At 46.4% G+C, this 19,292-nt stretch overlaps 1 protein-coding gene across 1 annotated transcript in view; it reads right to left on the bottom strand.

The window, feature by feature from the left end:
- LOC139542819 (protein bicaudal D homolog 2-like) overlaps positions 1–17,377 on the bottom strand; it is a 114,531-nt gene extending 97,154 nt beyond the window's left edge. The window contains exon 1 of the mRNA XM_071348677.1: positions 16,805–17,377. Coding sequence (XP_071204778.1) covers positions 16,805–17,044 — 240 coding nt within the window. The 5' untranslated portion in view covers positions 17,045–17,377. The remainder of the gene's footprint in view (positions 1–16,804) is intronic.
- Positions 17,378–19,292: the final 1,915 nt, after the last annotated feature.

Raw genomic sequence — 19,292 nt, 5'->3', positions numbered from 1 at the left:
GCTTGTTTTTTGCTCTGACATGCACTGTCAACTGTGGGACCTTATATAGACAGGTGTGTGCCTTTCCAAATCATGTCCAATCAATTGAATTTACCACAGGTGGACTCCAATCAAGTTGTAGTGACATATCAAGGATAATCAATGGAAACAGGATGCACCAGAGCTCAATTTCAAGTATCATAGCAAAAGGTCTGAATACTTATGTAAATAAGGTATTTCTGTTTTAATTTTTTTTATACATTTACAAACATTTCTAAAAACCTGTTTTCGCTTTGTCATTATGAGTTATTGTGTTTAGATTGATGAGGATTTTTTTGTATTTAATCCATTTTAGAATAAGGCTGTAACGTAACAGCATTTTGAGAAAGTCAAGGAGTCTGAATACTTTCAGAATGCACTGTAGGTCTTAAATCACAAAATGGGGAGAGGGAAGGTACAGTGTTGCTCACAACAAGCAGGGAGGAGCGGGGTAGGGTGGTAAGGCTGTTTCCCTGGATCCGTTAAGGGTGTGTGGGTGTAAACTAAACTACTGTATCTCAGGTCGCCTGGAGCGCTTGGCAAGGCAGAGAGCATAAACAGGGTTTGATGGCGATCCGATAATAGAGTTAATTCATACACTTTCATAAAAGGAACTATGCAGGCGGGAGTCAAGTAAACACACACACACACACACACACACACACACACACACACACACACACACACACACACACACACACACACACACACACACACACACACACACACACACACACACACACACACACACACACACACACACACACACACACACATCTGATCCATTTATATAACATACAGTATACTTGCAGAAACAGCATCACATAACCACCCTGACACTGACAGGCATTTACTCTTGACCAGGCAGAGAATAGAGAGCCTATCTCCAGAAACATTACATAACCAGGTGAGGGTCAGTGCAAGTACAAATAGTATGTATGGTTAAGTGAATCTAAGCCGAACACCAGTGACAGTAACCAGTGTCTAGCTGAACACCAGTGACAGTACCCAGTGTCTAAGTGAACACCAGTGACAGTACCCAGTGTCTAGCTGAACACCACTGGCAGTACCCAGTGTCTAGCTGAACACCAGTGACAGTACCCAGTGTCTAGCTGAACACCAGTGACAGTACCCAGTGTCTAGCTGAACACCAGTGACAGTACCCAGTGTCTAGCTGAACACCAGTGACAGTACCCAGTGTCTAGCTGAACACCACTGGCAGTACCCAGTGTCTAAGTGAACACCAGTGACAGTACCCAGTGTCTAGCTGAACACCAGTGACAGTACCCAGTGTCTAGCTGAACACCAGTGACAGTACCCAGTGTCTAGCTGAACACCAGTGACAGTACACAGTGTCTAGCTGAACACCACTGGCAGTACCCAGTGTCTAAGTGAACACCAGTGGCAGTACCCAGTGTCTAGCTGAACACCAGTGACAGTACCCAGTGTCTAGCTGAACACCACTGGCAGTACCCAGTGTCTAGCTGAACACCAGTGACAGTACCCAGTGTCTAGCTGAACACCAGTGACAGTACCCAGTGTCTAGCTGAACACCAGTGACAGTACCCAGTGTCTAGCTGAACACCAGTGACAGTACCCAGTGTCTAGCTGAACACCACTGGCAGTACCCAGTGTCTAAGTGAACACCAGTGACAGTACCCAGTGTCTAGCTGAACACCAGTGACAGTACCCAGTGTCTAGCTGAACACCAGTGACAGTACCCAGTGTCTAGCTGAACACCAGTGACAGTACACAGTGTCTAGCTGAACACCACTGGCAGTACCCAGTGTCTAAGTGAACAACAGCGGCAGTACCCAGTGTCTAGCTGAACACCAGTGACAGTACCCAGTGTCTAGCTGAACACCACTGACAGTACCCAGTGTCTAGCTGAACACCACTGACAGTACCCAGTGTCTAGCTGAACACCACTGGCAGTACCCAGTGTCTAGCTGAACACCAGTGACAGTACCCAGTGTCTAGCTGAACACCAGTGACAGTACCCAGTGTCTAAGTGAACACCAGTGACAGTACCCAGTGTCTAAGTGAACACCAGTGACAGTACCCAGTGTCTAGCTGAACACCACTGGCAGTACCCAGTGTCTAGCTGAACACCAGTGACAGTACCCAGTGTCTAAGTGAACACCAGTGACAGTACCCAGTGTCTAAGTGAACACCAGTGACAGTACCCAGTGTCTAGCTGAACACCAGTGACAGTACCCAGTGTCTAGCTGAACACCAGTGACAGTACCCAGTGTCTAGCTGAACACCAGTGACAGTACCCAGTGTCTAGCTGAACACCAGTGACAGTACCCAGTGTCTAGCTGAACACCAGTGACAGTACCCAGTGTCTAGCTGAACACCAGTGACAGTACCCAGTGTCTAGCTGAACACCAGTGACAGTACCCAGTGTCTAGCTGAACACCAGTGACAGTACCCAGTGTCTAGCTGAACACCACTGGCAGTACCCAGTGTCTAAGTGAACACCAGTGACAGTACCCAGTGTCTAGCTGAACACCAGTGACAGTACCCAGTGTCTAAGTGAACACCAGTGACAGTACCCAGTGTCTAGCTGAACACCAGTGACAGTACCCAGTGTCTAGCTGAACACCAGTGACAGTACCCAGTGTCTAGCTGAACACCAATGACAGTACCCAGTGTCTAGCTGAACACCAGTGACAGTACCCAGTGTCTAGCTGAACACCAGTGACAGTACCCAGTGTCTAGCTGAACACCAGTGACAGTACCCAGTGTCTAGCTGAACACCAGTGACAGTACCCAGTGTCTAGCTGAACACCACTGGCAGTACCCAGTGTCTAAGTGAACACCAGTGGCAGTACCCAGTGTCTAAGTGAACACCAGTGACAGTACCCAGTGTCTAGCTGAACACCAGTGGCAGTACCCAGTGTCTAGCTGAACACCAGTGACAGTACCCAGTGTCTAGCTGAACACCAGTGACAGTACCCAGTGTCTAGCTGAACACCACTGACAGTACCCAGTGTCTAGCTGAACACCACTGACAGTACCCAGTGTCTAGCTGAACACCACTGACAGTACCCAGTGTCTAGCTGAACACCAGTGACAGTACCCAGTGTCTAGCTGAACACCAGTGACAGTACCCAGTGTCTAGCTGAACACCAGTGACAGTACCCAGTGTCTAGCTGAACACCAGTGACAGTACCCAGTGTCTAGCTGAACACCAGTGACAGTACCCAGTGTCTAGCTGAACACCACTGGCAGTACCCAGTGTCTAAGTGAACACCAGTGACAGTACCCAGTGTCTAGCTGAACACCAGTGACAGTACCCAGTGTCTAAGTGAACACCAGTGACAGTACCCAGTGTCTAGCTGAACACCAGTGACAGTACCCAGTGTCTAGCTGAACACCAGTGACAGTACCCAGTGTCTAGCTGAACACCAATGACAGTACCCAGTGTCTAGCTGAACACCAGTGACAGTACCCAGTGTCTAGCTGAACACCAGTGACAGTACCCAGTGTCTAGCTGAACACCAGTGACAGTACCCAGTGTCTAGCTGAACACCAGTGACAGTACCCAGTGTCTAGCTGAACACCACTGGCAGTACCCAGTGTCTAAGTGAACACCAGTGACAGTACCCAGTGTCTAGCTGAACACCAGTGGCAGTACCCAGTGTCTAGCTGAACACCAGTGACAGTACCCAGTGTCTAGCTGAACACCAGTGACAGTACCCAGTGTCTAGCTGAACACCAGTGACAGTACCCAGTGTCTAGCTGAACACCACTGACAGTACCCAGTGTCTAGCTGAACACCACTGACAGTACCCAGTGTCTAGCTGAACACCAGTGACAGTACCCAGTGTCTAGCTGAACACCAGTGACAGTACCCAGTGTCTAAGTGAACACCAGTGACAGTACCCAGTGTCTAGCTAAACACCAGTGACAGTACCCAGTGTCTAGCTGAACACCAGTGACAGTACCCAGTGTCTAGCTGAACACCAGTGACAGTACCCAGTGTCTAGCTGAACACCAGTGGCAGTACCCAGTGTCTAGCTGAACACCAGTGACAGTACCCAGTGTCTAGCTGAACACCAGTGACAGTACCCAGTGTCTAAGTGAACACCAGTGACAGTACCCAGTGTCTAGCTGAACACCAGTGACAGTACCCAGTGTCTAGCTGAACACCAGTGACAGTACCCAGTGTCTAAGTGAACACCAGTGACAGTACCCAGTGTCTAGCTGAACACCACTGGCAGTACCCAGTGTCTAGCTGAACACCAGTGACAGTACCCAGTGTCTAGCTGAACACCACTGGCAGTACCCAGTGTCTAGCTGAACACCAGTGGCAGTACCCAGTGTCTAGCTGAACACCAGTGGCAGTACCCAGTGTCTAGCTGAACACCAGTGACAGTACCCAGTGTCTAGCTGAACACCAGTGACAGTACCCAGTGTCTAGCTGAACACCAGTGGCAGTACCCAGTGTCTAGCTGAACACCACTGGCAGTACCCAGTGTCTAGATGAACACCAGTGACAGTACCCAGTGTCTAGCTGAACACCAGTGACAGTACCCAGTGTCTAAGTGAACACCAGTGACAGTACCCAGTGTCTAGCTGAACACCAGTGACAGTACCCAGTGTCTAGCTGAACACCAGTGACAGTACCCAGTGTCTAGCTGAACACCAATGACAGTACCCAGTGTCTAGCTGAACACCAGTGACAGTACCCAGTGTCTAGCTGAACACCAGTGACAGTACCCAGTGTCTAGCTGAACACCAGTGACAGTACCCAGTGTCTAGCTGAACACCAGTGACAGTACCCAGTGTCTAGCTGAACACCACTGGCAGTACCCAGTGTCTAAGTGAACACCAGTGGCAGTACCCAGTGTCTAAGTGAACACCAGTGACAGTACCCAGTGTCTAGCTGAACACCAGTGGCAGTACCCAGTGTCTAGCTGAACACCAGTGACAGTACCCAGTGTCTAGCTGAACACCAGTGACAGTACCCAGTGTCTAGCTGAACACCACTGACAGTACCCAGTGTCTAGCTGAACACCACTGACAGTACCCAGTGTCTAGCTGAACACCAGTGACAGTACCCAGTGTCTAGCTGAACACCAGTGACAGTACCCAGTGTCTAGCTGAACACCAGTGACAGTACCCAGTGTCGAGCTGAACACCAGTGACAGTACCCAGTGTCTAGCTGAACACCAGTGACAGTACCCAGTGTCTAGCTGAACACCAGTGACAGTACCCAGTGTCTAGCTGAACACCACTGGCAGTACCCAGTGTCTAGGTGAACACCAGTGACAGTACCCAGTGTCTAGCTGAACACCAGTGACAGTACCCAGTGTCTAAGTGAACACCAGTGACAGTACCCAGTGTCTAGCTGAACACCAGTGACAGTACCCAGTGTCTAGCTGAACACCAGTGACAGTACCCAGTGTCTAGCTGAACACCAATGACAGTACCCAGTGTCTAGCTGAACACCAGTGACAGTACCCAGTGTCTAGCTGAACACCAGTGACAGTACCCAGTGTCTAGCTGAACACCAGTGACAGTACCCAGTGTCTAGCTGAACACCAGTGACAGTACCCAGTGTCTAGCTGAACACCACTGGCAGTACCCAGTGTCTAAGTGAACACCAGTGGCAGTACCCAGTGTCTAAGTGAACACCAGTGACAGTACCCAGTGTCTAGCTGAACACCAGTGACAGTACCCAGTGTCTAGCTGAACACCACTGGCAGTACCCAGTGTCTAGCTGAACACCAGTGACAGTACCCAGTGTCTAGCTGAACACCAGTGACAGTACCCAGTGTCTAGCTGAACACCACTGGCAGTACCCAGTGTCTAGCTGAACACCAGTGGCAGTACCCAGTGTCTAGCTGAACACCAGTGGCAGTACCCAGTGTCTAGCTGAACACCAGTGACAGTACCCAGTGTCTAGCTGAACACCAGTGACAGTACCCAGTGTCTAGCTGAACACCAGTGGCAGTACCCAGTGTCTAGCTGAACACCACTGGCAGTACCCAGTGTCTAGATGAACACCAGTGACAGTACCCAGTGTCTAGCTGAACACCAGTGACAGTACCCAGTGTCTAGCTGAACACCACTGGCAGTACCCAGTGTCTAGCTGAACACCAGTGACAGTACCCAGTGTCTAAGTGAACACCAGTGACAGTACCCAGTGTCTAGCTAAACACCAGTGACAGTACCCAGTGTCTAGCTGAACACCAGTGACAGTACCCAGTGTCTAGCTGAACACCAGTGACAGTACCCAGTGTCTAGCTGAACACCAGTGGCAGTACCCAGTGTCTAGGTGAACACCAGTGACAGTACCCAGTGTCTAGCTGAACACCACTGGCAGTACCCAGTGTCTAGCTGAACACCAGTGACAGTACCCAGTGTCTAAGTGAACACCAGTGACAGTACCCAGTGTCTAGCTAAACACCAGTGACAGTAACCAGTGTCTAGCTGAACACCAGTGATAGTATCCAGTGTCTAGCTGAACAGCAGTGAAAATCATGGGACTAACAAGCCTTTCACTCTCAGAATATGTGTAATAATAATCATTAGCACAATCATTGATATAGGACACATTTGAGAGAGACAATTAAGAGACACAAGTTAGATAAAAAATGTGCTGAAGAGTACATTCTGTGGTGAAGACAAAACGTCTAGCCTAATCAGCTAGTTGAGGAACGGACAGAATGTGATGACAGAGAGATAAAGAACAACAGAAAGAGGAGGAGGACAGGAGAGAGGGGAGAAGTGGGGAGAAGTGGGGAAGGAGAGAAATGAGAGGCTCCCCTCCGTCAGTTTACAGCACCAACTCTGTAACATACACGCACACAGGCATGCACACATGGTCTCAGATGGCCCATTCACACACATTGGGTTCTTTGTGTTGAGGGATTTATGAAGGCGATGAGTGGAGGAGGCAGGAGAATGTCAGCCGTACACAGAGACCAGAGCTCTTCTGTTTAAACCCTAACATCGTGACAGAGGATCTCAGGCCCGCCATGATGACCTCATGCTCTACTTATAGCCTGATCTGGCCATAGTGCTCCACTAATAGGATTACACTAGTGGAAGAATGACCCTGCTGGGCCACTGTACTGCTACTCTCAATGCACTGTGACTGGAATCATTAATTCAGAGCTGCCTCGATCTAATGTCCAAAGAAACAATCACCAGTCCACACACACACACAAACACACACAGTCAATCAGATCACACACACTGTCTCTTTATGCCCTGCTGAATTCCAGGGGTACTCCGGGTGGTTGAGGAAAACCCCAAATTGCCGTTATCCTCAGTCTAATACCCTCCGAATGCTAAATACAGCTAATATGGCCCGATGCTGTAATCTGGGGTTCATACTGCACTAGAGAGGGCAGATGGGGGTCTGGAATTTAACCCGCTCTAGGGTGGCATCCTGGGGGCGGGGGGCATGGCCCCACCATGGCTCCCACCACAACAGAGAGGTGGCGGACTCAACAGGGCATGTGTTTAGAAACGGTGGCTGAAGTGAGTCAAAATTCCCATGAACATGAACTTCTACCACACCAAATCTGATAAGACTGAGACTTGGCCAGTGAGAGGGATATTGACGAGACACAGGTAAGCTACTTGATATCTGATTGTGGCGAGAGAGCTTCCACTCCAGTCAGTAATGACATCATCCTGGGTACTATATACTTAGCTAGGCAAGGGGGCAGTCAGTCTCCACATGCTGTCCATCATGTGTGTTGCACTACAGTAAAACCCAGAGAAGTGATCTAACAGACAGTTATACCCTGGAAATACCAGGCACCTGAAACATAATACCAGGCACCTGAAATTCTAAACCTTTACTCTTGCTGATGTCATGGCTGCTGTCTCCCAAAGCAAACAGCAACAGTTCACCTGACTAACCCTCCCACCAGAGACACACCTACACCAAACCTCATAACTGAAGAAGAGACAAACACAGCTCCTCCCCCTGCCACACCACCCAGCTACTACCCTGCTTCACAAACACTCAGCTCCTGGCCTTAATCTGGCCATGTATTCTCATAATCTCCAACAGGCACAGCATGAAGAGGACTGGCCACCCCTCGGAGCCTGGTTCCTCTCTAGGTTTCTTCCTAGGTTCCTGTCTCTCTAAGGAGTTTTTCCTAGCCACTGTGCTTCTACATCTGCATTGCTTGCTCTTTGGGGTTTTAGGCTGGGTTTCTATATAAGCACTTGGTGACATCTGCTGATTTAAAAAGGGCTTTATAAATAATTTGATTGATTGACTGTTTCAATACAGCCACCCTGGCCCTGTGCTCTGCTTCACTCAGCTCCTGTTTCAATACAGCCACCCTGGCCCTGTGCTCTGCTTCACTCAGCTCCTGTTTCAATACAACCACCCTGGCCCTGTGCTCTGCTTCACTCAGCTCCTGTTTCAATACAGCCACCCTGGCCCTGTGCTCTGCTTCACTTACACTCAGCTCCTGTTTCAGTAGAGCCACCCTGGCCCTGTGCTCTGCTTCACTTACACTCAGCTCCTGTTTCAGTAGAGCCACCCTGGCCCTGTGCTCTGCTTCACTTACACTCAGCTCCTGTTTCAGTAGAGCCACCCTGGCCCTGTCCTCTGCTTCACTTACACTCAGCTCCTGTTTCAGTAGAGCCACCCTGGCCCTGTCCTCTGCTTCACTTACACTCAGCTCCTGTTTCAGTAGAGCCACCCTGGCCCTGTCCTCTGCTTCACTTACACTCAGCTCCTGTTTCAGTAGAGCCACCCTGGCCCTGTCCTCTGCTTCACTTACACTCAGCTCCTGTTTCAGTAGAGCCACCCTGGCCCTGTCCTCTGCTTCACTTACACTCAGCTCCTGTTTCAGTAGAGCCACCCTGGCCCTGTGCTCTGCTTCACTTACACTCAGCTCCTGTTTCAGTAGAGCCACCCTGGCCCTGTGCTCTGCTTCACTTACACTCAGCTCCTGTTTCAGTAGAGCCACCCTGGCCCTGTGCTCTGCTTCACTTACACTCAGCTCCTGTTTCAGTAGAGCCACCCTGGCCCTGTGCTCTGCTTCACTTACACTCAGCTCCTGTTTCAGTAGAGCCACCAAACAACTCAAAGTGCTTCACTGTACAGTACCTCAGACTTAAACACCCAGCAACCAACATACACTTGATCTGTGATTAATACAGCCTGCTGGTCCTTTATCCATCACTGATGGTAGAAACAAAAGCCATTTATTCATCAAGGCTAACAGCAGTCGGGTCTTTGTACAGTCCAAGGCACCATATATGGTAGCTCGGTCCAAGTGATTTTAGTTACACCAGATACAGATTGTTGGCTTCACTTGACAAATCTAGAGTGGAACTCTTTTCTGAAGGTTGTTTTTGAGACATTGCTGACACTGCTTTCTGCTCTACCTCACATTGGACCCACACATCCTCTATCTGACTTCATTTCAGGTTGGCCTAATCTATAGGACACCAGAGAAGCACGACAGACCCGGTGGAGACAGACAGGCAGACAGACAGTCGAGTAGGCTAGCAGGGCACCCAGACAGGCCCTCCCTTCCCTGGGCTGAGCGTGGAGTGTCGCTGGGCTCTGGCCTGGCTCCCAGACCTCCGTAAGCCCTGAGCACAGTGGCTGGGATTCATCCTCTTAGGCCCAGAAGGGAGGGGATTTGGGACTTTATTTAGTGCCATTTAGAAAAGATTACCCCTTAATTGCGGAGTGGATGTCCGGCGCAGGGCCGCCACAGATGAAAGGGCTTGTTAAAATACCCTCTACAATACGGGGAGAGGGCAGGAGGAGGGACATAGTTTAGAGAAGAATTCCCATCAAACACACACGGTTTGATGGCTACATGGAGGGAGGCCCTGTCCATCTCTGACCAACCCCACCATCAGGGCTCCATACTGGGGCAAACACACCAGACAAACACTCCCTACTACCAGAGCCCAATCCAACCGTTGGACTACAATCAAACTTTCCGACATTTCTTCCCTTATAAGGCAGCAGATGGGACTGTGTTATCCTCCTCCTATTTTTAAAATGGATCCAATGGGGATCCTAGGTCAAACACAGTGGAAGAATTTAAAGTCACACCAAACATCTTTGTTGAAGGACATATGTATGTTAGTGAATTGGCATTTAAAAGTGACCTGTCCTTTCAAATATGGCCACAATGGGACGCCTCTCTCAATCTGTATTTTGTTCTCCTCTGTGAGCGTTTCACTCACCCTTCGTCTGTGACACCCAAGACCTGTTAACCCCATCGGGCTCAGGCACACAAAGACCAGCGAGTCAAGGACAGAGCGGACAGTTTTTATTAAACTTAACCCTGTCTTGGACTCCGATTGTCAGGGAGAATTCCACAGCTGAGTGAGTGAGTGAGTGAGTGAGTGAGTGAGTGAGTGAGTGAGTGTTCATTGTGCAGAAAATTTGCCGGGGCACACGCACCTCAATGCACTCATGACTATTTTCTATGTGCACCAAAATGACCATCTGTTTCTCTAATTTGCCTTGTGAAAGTCTAACACTGTAAGATCGTATTTTATAACTTAGCTAATCATGTTGGCAACAGAAGAAGCTTTTAAATCTTTCCCACCTAACCCAGATTGCGATTTCTAATGGACCGTTCTTGGACTCCATAAACAACAACAATAATTGTGTGATGGCGGGGATGCAGGGTTGTGTTCCAAATGAAACAACTACAGGTGTGCTTGCTCTAGTTCCTCAACGGCACAGCTAGGAGCTCAAAAAAGTACCTTATAGTTGAAAACTCTTCTTTACGTCATAAAAGTGAATTGAAATTGCTTAGGAGTTGTGCACACTTTGGAGGTTTGTGTCCACTTGGAGACACCAGCTAGTCCTCTCACTCAAAGCCTTGTAATGTTTTTGTCCTATGTTGCACCTACCCCACAGAATAGTCTTATCATGTTACTGAATATATCCTGAGTATTTTCAGATTTCGATATCAACAAATGAAATGTACAATGCACATAAAATCAATAGTGTAATGATTGGATTCAGTCTTGTGTCCAGTGAACTGTTGTCCTCACCTTTTGGTCTAATCATTTCCCCATAATATCCAAACTGTTCCCTTTCAATGGCTACCATTGTTGGGCATATGCTTTTCATATTTCTTCAGTAAGAAACATTTCTATCCATATAGGCCAATTCCCACGAGTGTAAATGGTTAATGTAAGAGGTGAAAGTCCACAGTCTTCACATCACAGGGTGGTGAGTTCCTTTATTACTTTATAGAACTAAAGGAAGTACTAAACCTCCTCTTATAAACCTACAATATGAAAAAAAATGTATGTTGTGTTTTGATACGATCTGATCATTGAAGACGAAGGAGATGCCGGAAAGGAGACGAGGAGAGGAATCCACTTTAAACTACTGAGAAACACCCCAAAACACCTCACAGGGGCTGGGAGCCAAGTGACCCAGGATGTAGGTCACACTGGACAACAGATGGACACTCTAATCCAGCGTAGCCGTAGCGGCTAGCTCAGACTGCCACCCACTTCCCCTCGCTATGGGCTATCAATGGGTAGCTAGCAACAGTCACCAAGCAGTAAGCACCCTCTACCCCTGTGAGGTGGGTGTAAGATTAGGGAGGGAAAGTTAGCTTGCCACCAGTCCACTCACTCACAAACAATGACAAGAGTCAAAAGCAAAGCCAAACAGAGAGATCGCAACCTTATGTTATAGCTATGAGTCCTATGGAATAGGATGGGAACAGTAAGTCAGGGCGACTAGCAATTAGGAGGGCAGGAGGATTCCTAGAACACTGTCTTCTAGAAAACGTGAAAACAACATGAGGGGGAAAACATGTAAGTATTCAGCGGATGGACCTATAGAAAAACAGAAAATATCCTCAAAATATACTATATCAAATCCATCCATAGTTATAGCCTCATGGATGGTCTCTCATGTTCCATTATATGCCATTCTGCAGCAGCAGCCTCAGTCACACTTATTCACAGGCACACTGCCTCCCAAGTCGTGTTGACTAGTGTGTGTGTCCTCTTCTTCAGGTCTGTCGTTGACTGCCCCCGGGGTTTGACCTACTGTACACCATTGCAGCTGGACTTTGCTCACTGCCAAAGATGACTTCTGACCTGCTTGTTCCACCCAGATTGGAACAAAATAGTTTTAAAAACTTTTTAAACACGCAACAAATATGAACTAGGTGTACACACAGAGACATACACACAGGCTGAGTGTGTGTGTCATCTGGACAGGGTTCAGTGTTGGACAGACAGTATAAATCTTCCAGGTCTTTTATTCCGACCTGTCTAAGTCCTCAGAGAGGACCGCCAAAGAGAAAGGAAAACCAAACATGGTATTCAGCAGGGTAAATAGTAACCAGGTACAACCATCTCCAGAGAAAATGGTCATTCAACATGACATTTACCTGACTAGACAGTAGTCCAACAGTCTTAAATACCCCTAGAGACAAAGGACAGCCAACATTCTGTTTGTAGAGGTCAGCTAGACCGTTTGCAGTCGCTATAGAAAACTAATAGCAGTAAACCAGAATTGCTACTAATAGCACTGCCCTAACTCAACACACAGTGGCAGGCAAAAATAAATGAGCTATTTGAATTCAGACAACCCATTGTGACTGAAGACCTATAATTGCATTAGTGCACTGTACTTCTAGAGGCCATGTGAGCTAAGAGTTTGTTTCAACAGAACAACTCGTCTCTTCTGTTACAGATAATTCAATTCAGGCTTCCTGTATAATATGAAATATGAAGACATTTTGAATGATTATTATATTTCCCACAGATATAGATAAGGTGTATTTTTAGACACCAGTCGGACAGGCCTCTCTTGTCTCTGACAATGTTAACCAGGTATCCAGCTGCTATCCCACAGCGAACTAAAGGAAGTCAGAGTTGAAAAGGATCTGTTTTTTCCCCCGTCCTCTTTCCTGATAACAGAGCTTCCTGCCTCCACACACCACCACAGAGGGAGAGGAGGGCTGGGAGAGAAAGCGTAGGGCGGATGGGGGAGGGGGAAGATGGAGGAGGGGGAGGGGAAATGTTTTTCCTTTTAGAGTCACCTTTTACAATAAACCTTGACCAATGACCTACGGCCAACGTTTAACCCTAAAGGTACAAGACCAGACAACACAACAATCCCCGGATATCACTGCCCTCTGGTTATTATTGTGGTTAATGGCTACACAGATGGGACATTTCTTACATTAAACATTTTTACATTTTAGTCATGTAGTAGACACTTATCAAGAGCGACTTACAATTAATGGATTTATCTTAAGATAGCTAGGTGAAACAACAACACATTGCAATCGTATCATGTACATTTTCCCTCAGCATAGTATTTATCAGCAAAGTCCGTGCTAGTGGGAAAATAGAAGTAGGGAGGGGGGCGTCGGGGGCGTCGAGCTGGGCTCTTCAAAGAGGTAGGGTTTCAGACGTTTTACTAAGATGGTAGAGACTCTGCTGTCTGCTGTCCTGACTTTAGGGGGAAGCTTGTTCCATCAGGACAGAGAAGAGCTTTGACTGGGCTGAGTGGGAGCTGACCTCTCGTAAGGGTGGGACGGCCAAGAGACCAGAGGTGGTGGAACGGAGTGCTCAGGTTGGGATGTAGGGTTTGAGTATAGCCTGAAGGTAAGGAGGTGCAGTTCCTCTTGCTGCTCCGTAGGTAAGCACCATGGTCTGGAAGATGATGCAAGCTTCGACTGGAAGACAGTGGAGTGTGCGGAGGAGCAGGGTGACATGGGAGAATTTAGGAAGGTTGAACATCCGGTGGGCTGCGGCATTCTGGATAAGGTGCAGGGGTTTGATGGCACAAGCGGGGAGCCCAGCCAACAGAGAGTTGCGGTAGTCTAGACGGGAGATGACAAGTGCCTGGATCAGGATCTGTGCTGCTTCCTGTGTGAGGAAAGGTCGTACTCTACAGACGTTGTAGAGCATGAACCTGCAGGAGCGAGTCACTGCTTTGATGTTCGCAGAGAATGACAGGGTGTTTTCCAAGGTCACACCAAGGTTCTTTGCACTCTGGGATTTCTAATACTAAAAAAGTAGTGTTGGACAGAAGGCTAGTATCAGCCAGGACTTGACCATACATCTAACACTGGCAGTAATAAAACCATTGTTTCATCTACCAAGCGGAGCGGAAGAAACACATTTATCATGGCAATGATGTCATCTCCTTAGCTAGGCTACATCGAGGGTAGTCACTAAAATGGCAAAATATCAATTCAATTTCGACACACCATTCGGATCCAGGCATGACTCAATGCAAATGGGGCGGCAGGTAGCCTAGTGGTTAGAGCGTTGGGCCAGTAACCGAAAGGTTGCTAGATCAAATCCTCAAGCTGACAAGGTAAAAATCTGTTGTTCTGCCCCTGAACAAGGCAGTTAACCCACTTTCCCTAGGCCGTGTTTGTAAATAAGAATTTGTTCTTGACTGACTTGCCTACTTAAATAAAAGGTTTAAAAAAAAAATCAATATCTACAATAGGCCCACACATGGCAGCCAGACAAACAATGAACTGATTTCCAAATGGACAAACTTTGACTGATCATCAAACCAGAATCACTGCACAAACAGTGGATATTGGACATTTGTTCATTACTCCATATCAGTGACAAAGTCAACGGGTCACTAACTTCATAAGTCAGACAAAAATGCAGTGATTCAGACTGCTTTTTGAAACAATTATTGTCTTGGAAAATAATCAAGAAAGCAGAAGAAAAACAAAAGCACTCCATCTGTATCTAGGAGCAACCAGTTTATCCCATTCTCTCTCTTTTACTGCCATGGTTACCATTCTTGCTTGTTTCCAGTCTGTTTCCTCTATTCAGAGGTTTCATGTTGTTATTCTGAGATTCTGGCCAGGGGAATGCATGGGAACACAGAAGAGAGGCTTCTGAGACAGCCCCAAGAAAACCTCTCTAAAACCCAGCCACTATGCACAGAGGAAGAAGGGGAGAGAGAGGGGGAGAGAAAGAGAGACATGCAATAGGGAAGGAAAGAAAATGGGAGAGAAGACTGAGGAGAGGGGGGATAGAGAGAAACAATGAGCTAATTTCCTTCAGATTTTACTGCGTCATATCTGTTCAGCCAAGGGTACCTCTCTCTCTTTCTCTGCCTCTCTCTCTTTCTCTGCCTCCCTCCCTTTCTCTTTCCATCTCAATCCTCATCCCACTCACATATTCACACACCCAAGGGAGCTGTGCACATGTTAAGCAAGGCAAGGAGGAGTGCAGCATCATGGGGTACCCGGCCAACTGAGCACGAATGATTGGTCTATTCTAGTCATGTGGGACGAAAGAGGGATGTAAGATCTGAGTCGTCACTAGCTTCTATACCCACAAAGTCATAAACCCCACCCATTTCCAGAATTAATCTTCTTACAATTGTATTTATAAACCTTAAGATAAGTATCAAAATGTATGTAATCACTACTGTAAGTCGTGATAAATGTCTAAAATATAAATGTCAAATGTAACCCTAACCTTAAACCAAATTAAATTAAATTAAACCAAATGTAGCCAATTTGGACTTTTTGGCTGTGGAATCTGACTTTGTGGCTGTGCTAACTAGTGGAACCCCTCAGAAATGGATTCCACATAGCAGGAAGCGACTCATCCAGGCCATGAAGTGACGCTCTGGGAAGAAATCTCCTCAGTGCTAAAAAGGGCATCCCCTTTTTCTACCAAACTGCCCTGGGACACGTGAGCTGTTCAGCCGCTGCAGCGGTTCCCTCTGACTCTCTTACTCCCTAACCCATCTCTTACCCTGCTCTCTCTCTCCTAATCAAAATCACAAGGCTGCTGAAACCTCTGCCAGGAAAGGGAAGAGAGATCTAGGACTGGCATGTGAAATTTAAGTGGGAAAGGGGTTTTCACAGTTTGGAAACACAGGACAGTCCTTTATCCTGTCTCCCTGCCCTGACTAACAGTCAGCATTCCTCCCATTTCTGAATGGTCGGAACTCCTTTAGTTTCCTCCATTAATAAGTTACTCATCCTTCCTCTTTTCAGGCGGGAACTTTCAAAATTCAAAAACCACATGCCCGCCTCTTTCAAACCGTACTGGAAATACCAGATCATTCAGGTCCTCTGGTTTGGGAGACTGCTTTAGTAAGAGTACTGTCTTAATGAGCATTTGAAAGCTTTCATGTGTGTGTAAATTAGAAATGAAACCATATCAACCAAAAGCAATGGAGTGAATGTCCACATTTTAATTAGTTACACATTAATAATAATCATTTATTACAATTCTACAGCGCTTTTCATAGACTATCAAAGCACTTAATAAGCAGGGTGTCAGTGGATAACCATTACTCAAATACATTTGTGATGATAGAACTTTCAGCATTGGTCAGGTAACTCATCTTCATCTTCATCAGAGTACTATTTCAGCGGTGCAATGTATTAGAGTTCACATTTCAAATCCCACAGAAAATGACTATACACAGCAAACACTGTATGGGCATGCAAATATTACTAAGCACGGCTAGAGAGAAGAGGCAGTATGGCAAGAATATCAATGCACCCACAGAGGCCAGGGGAATCACTGATAGAGCATGAGGCAAGGTTACAAATACGTCATCATCTCCTCACCCCTTACAGCTGACCTTGTGGGGTGGGGAGTACTGGTCAGAATAGAATGCTAAAAAAACATTTCAGGACATATCATAGGCTAGGCTTACAGCTGCCAATAATAAATACGCATAGGGCCTATATCATTCATGCAAACATAAAATCGATGGTATTTTATAGCACTGTACATTTAATGCAGTAAATAGACCCCAGTAAAAGACTACTACTTATATGCCTACCTCTTTGAGCATGTCCAATTCCTGGCGCACGGTCTCGTATTCGATCTCCAGGTCGTCATACTGCTGTTTCAGCTGCTGTTTCTCCTCCAGTACCGCCAGCCCGTACTCCGCCGCTTGGATCTTCTCATGGGTAGTCTCACTCAGCTCCCGGGAAAGGCGCTCGATCTCGGCTCGTAGCCACTCCGGTCCGGCCTCTAGCACCCGCATCGCGTCGGAATAGCGCTGGTCCTCCACGGACATACTATGGACGATGGTGATCGATCAACCGCAGCCAATGCGCCAGCGACGTACAATGTGGGGACGGGACGGCTTGAAGCGGTTCCAAACTTGAAGGATCACGGAGAACCCTTTCGTTGGAATAGATTATTCGATTCTTCTGTATTTGAACTGCATGATTGATACTCTTGTGTTTCTCGTTGCCGCTTTGGGAATTACGTTTTCGGTCATGTAGCTTTGGTTTCTTTGCTTTCTTCCGGAAGGGGAGGCTTGTCCATTATCCCCTACAACTGCTCCTTGATTGCTGTTCCTTTGCCCTTCGCCTCTCCCCGGCTGCTGAGCGATTGGGGAAGAAGCGGTCGGTCGCTGTCAGATCACTCAGCTGAGAGTACGAGATAAGAATGGTGGTTGATGGGAAATGTAGTACCACAGACAAATCCCTCACATGGGTAAACTTCCTGTGAAATTGGTGGCTTTTCACAAACAGGCTTTAATGTGCTGGTCTTTGCTGTATAAACAGAACTTTTCACCTCATAAATGTTTTATATGGAATAATGGGTCGATATTACATAGAAACAAGATGTTATTTTACCGTAATTGGTTCTCAAAAAAGATTGTCCTTGTCAGCCAATTAGTTAGTATTCGTGGGAATCTATTTAAGCAGAGAGAATTTATGGAAATATACAACTTCGAGGTTTCAAGCAAGGAATATGACACTGTTATAAAAGCTATACCTAGTGGGATAAAATCTTACTTCAGAATAATGCATATTTTGGAACATCTAATGTAAGCAATATCCAGGTGAATGGCATAGGTTTAGTAGATAAGAAATTAAACAATAGTTTAATAAGGGATATATATTTTGGGGGGGATTTCAATCGTTTCATTTAAACTGGCGCCGTGCTTGACTCACTCCACACAAATGTATGGTGACCAATAACGTAAAGGAGATCACCTTTAAGATTATCCATAGATTCTACCCGTGTAATATAGGCTGACCACCGCTCTCGTCGCGTGCGCCAGCATTGCAAAATAAATTTAGAAATCTGTTATTCAATTATTGCACCCACACTGCTCGCGCTCATCAACGAGCATCTGCGTTGCCAAGGGCTAATAACACGGAACCCAAACCAGCTGCGCGAGTGCGCCATCGTGCATACATTTATTTTGTCCCTCTACATCAAATGCGATCACAACATGCAGGTTAAAATATCAAAACAAACTCTGAACCAATGACATTAATTAGGTGACAGTTCGAAAAGCATTAAACATGTATGGCAATTTAGCTAGTTAGCTTGCACTTGCTAGCTAATTTTTCCTATTTAGCTAGCTTCCTGTTGCTAGCTAATTTGTCCTGGGATATAAACATTGAGTTGTTTATAGATCGTGCTGCAAGTCCTGCCTCTCCCATCTCCTCATTGGTTTATAGGAGCAGGTACCAACGTGCCATCTCCTCATTGGTTATACCCACGTGGGTGATTGAAAGACGAATTGTGTTGCCGGTTGTCGTGGTAATACTATGAAAGTTTAGTTGCCAATCACCATATAAATTCAAAGATGAAAAAGCCTGGAAGGAGGAGAGATGACTAGAAATGATTCGGTTGACCGTTTTATGTGTGGATTAATTGTCGGAGTAGAGGACCTTGTGCATTTCAGGTAAAATAACAACCTAATGTTTATATCCCTGGACAAATTAGCTAGCAACAGCAAGCTAGTTAAATAGGACAAATTAGCTAGCAAGTGCAAGCTAACTAGCTAAATTGCCATAAATGTTTAATGCTTTTCGACCTGTCCCCAAATTAATGTAATTGGTTCAGAGTTTGTTTTGATATTTTAACCTGAGTGTCGTGATCGCGATTGGTGTAGAGGGACAAAATAAATGTATGCACGATGTCGCAGCCGGTTTGGGTTCCGTGTTATAGCTTGATTTCTAAATATATACCTGATTTTACCAGTGAATATAGTTTTTGTGAACTAGAAACTGAATCTATTGAACACTTATTTTGTAAATGTTTAAATAGTGAGGTGTTCTGGACTGATGTGAAACTATATATTGGCAACAAAATGCATACAACCATAGAAATATCTAAGTTTGACATTGTACTACACCGATTCCACAATTAAACGTCAGTATGTCATAAATCTCTTTATTTTATTAGGAAAACGTTTCACACAAAAAAATCACATTTTATGAAGAAAAATACATTTATTTAAAAAAAAAATCTGATTTGGAAAACTATTTAGAATCATTAAAACGTATGCAAAAAAGAAA

Source organism: Salvelinus alpinus, chromosome 17 (assembly GCF_045679555.1).
Source record: "Salvelinus alpinus chromosome 17, SLU_Salpinus.1, whole genome shotgun sequence".
Lineage (NCBI taxonomy): Eukaryota > Metazoa > Chordata > Actinopteri > Salmoniformes > Salmonidae > Salvelinus > Salvelinus alpinus.
Note: the sequence above shows the minus strand (reverse complement) of the source record. Positions and strands in the feature narration are given on the sequence as shown.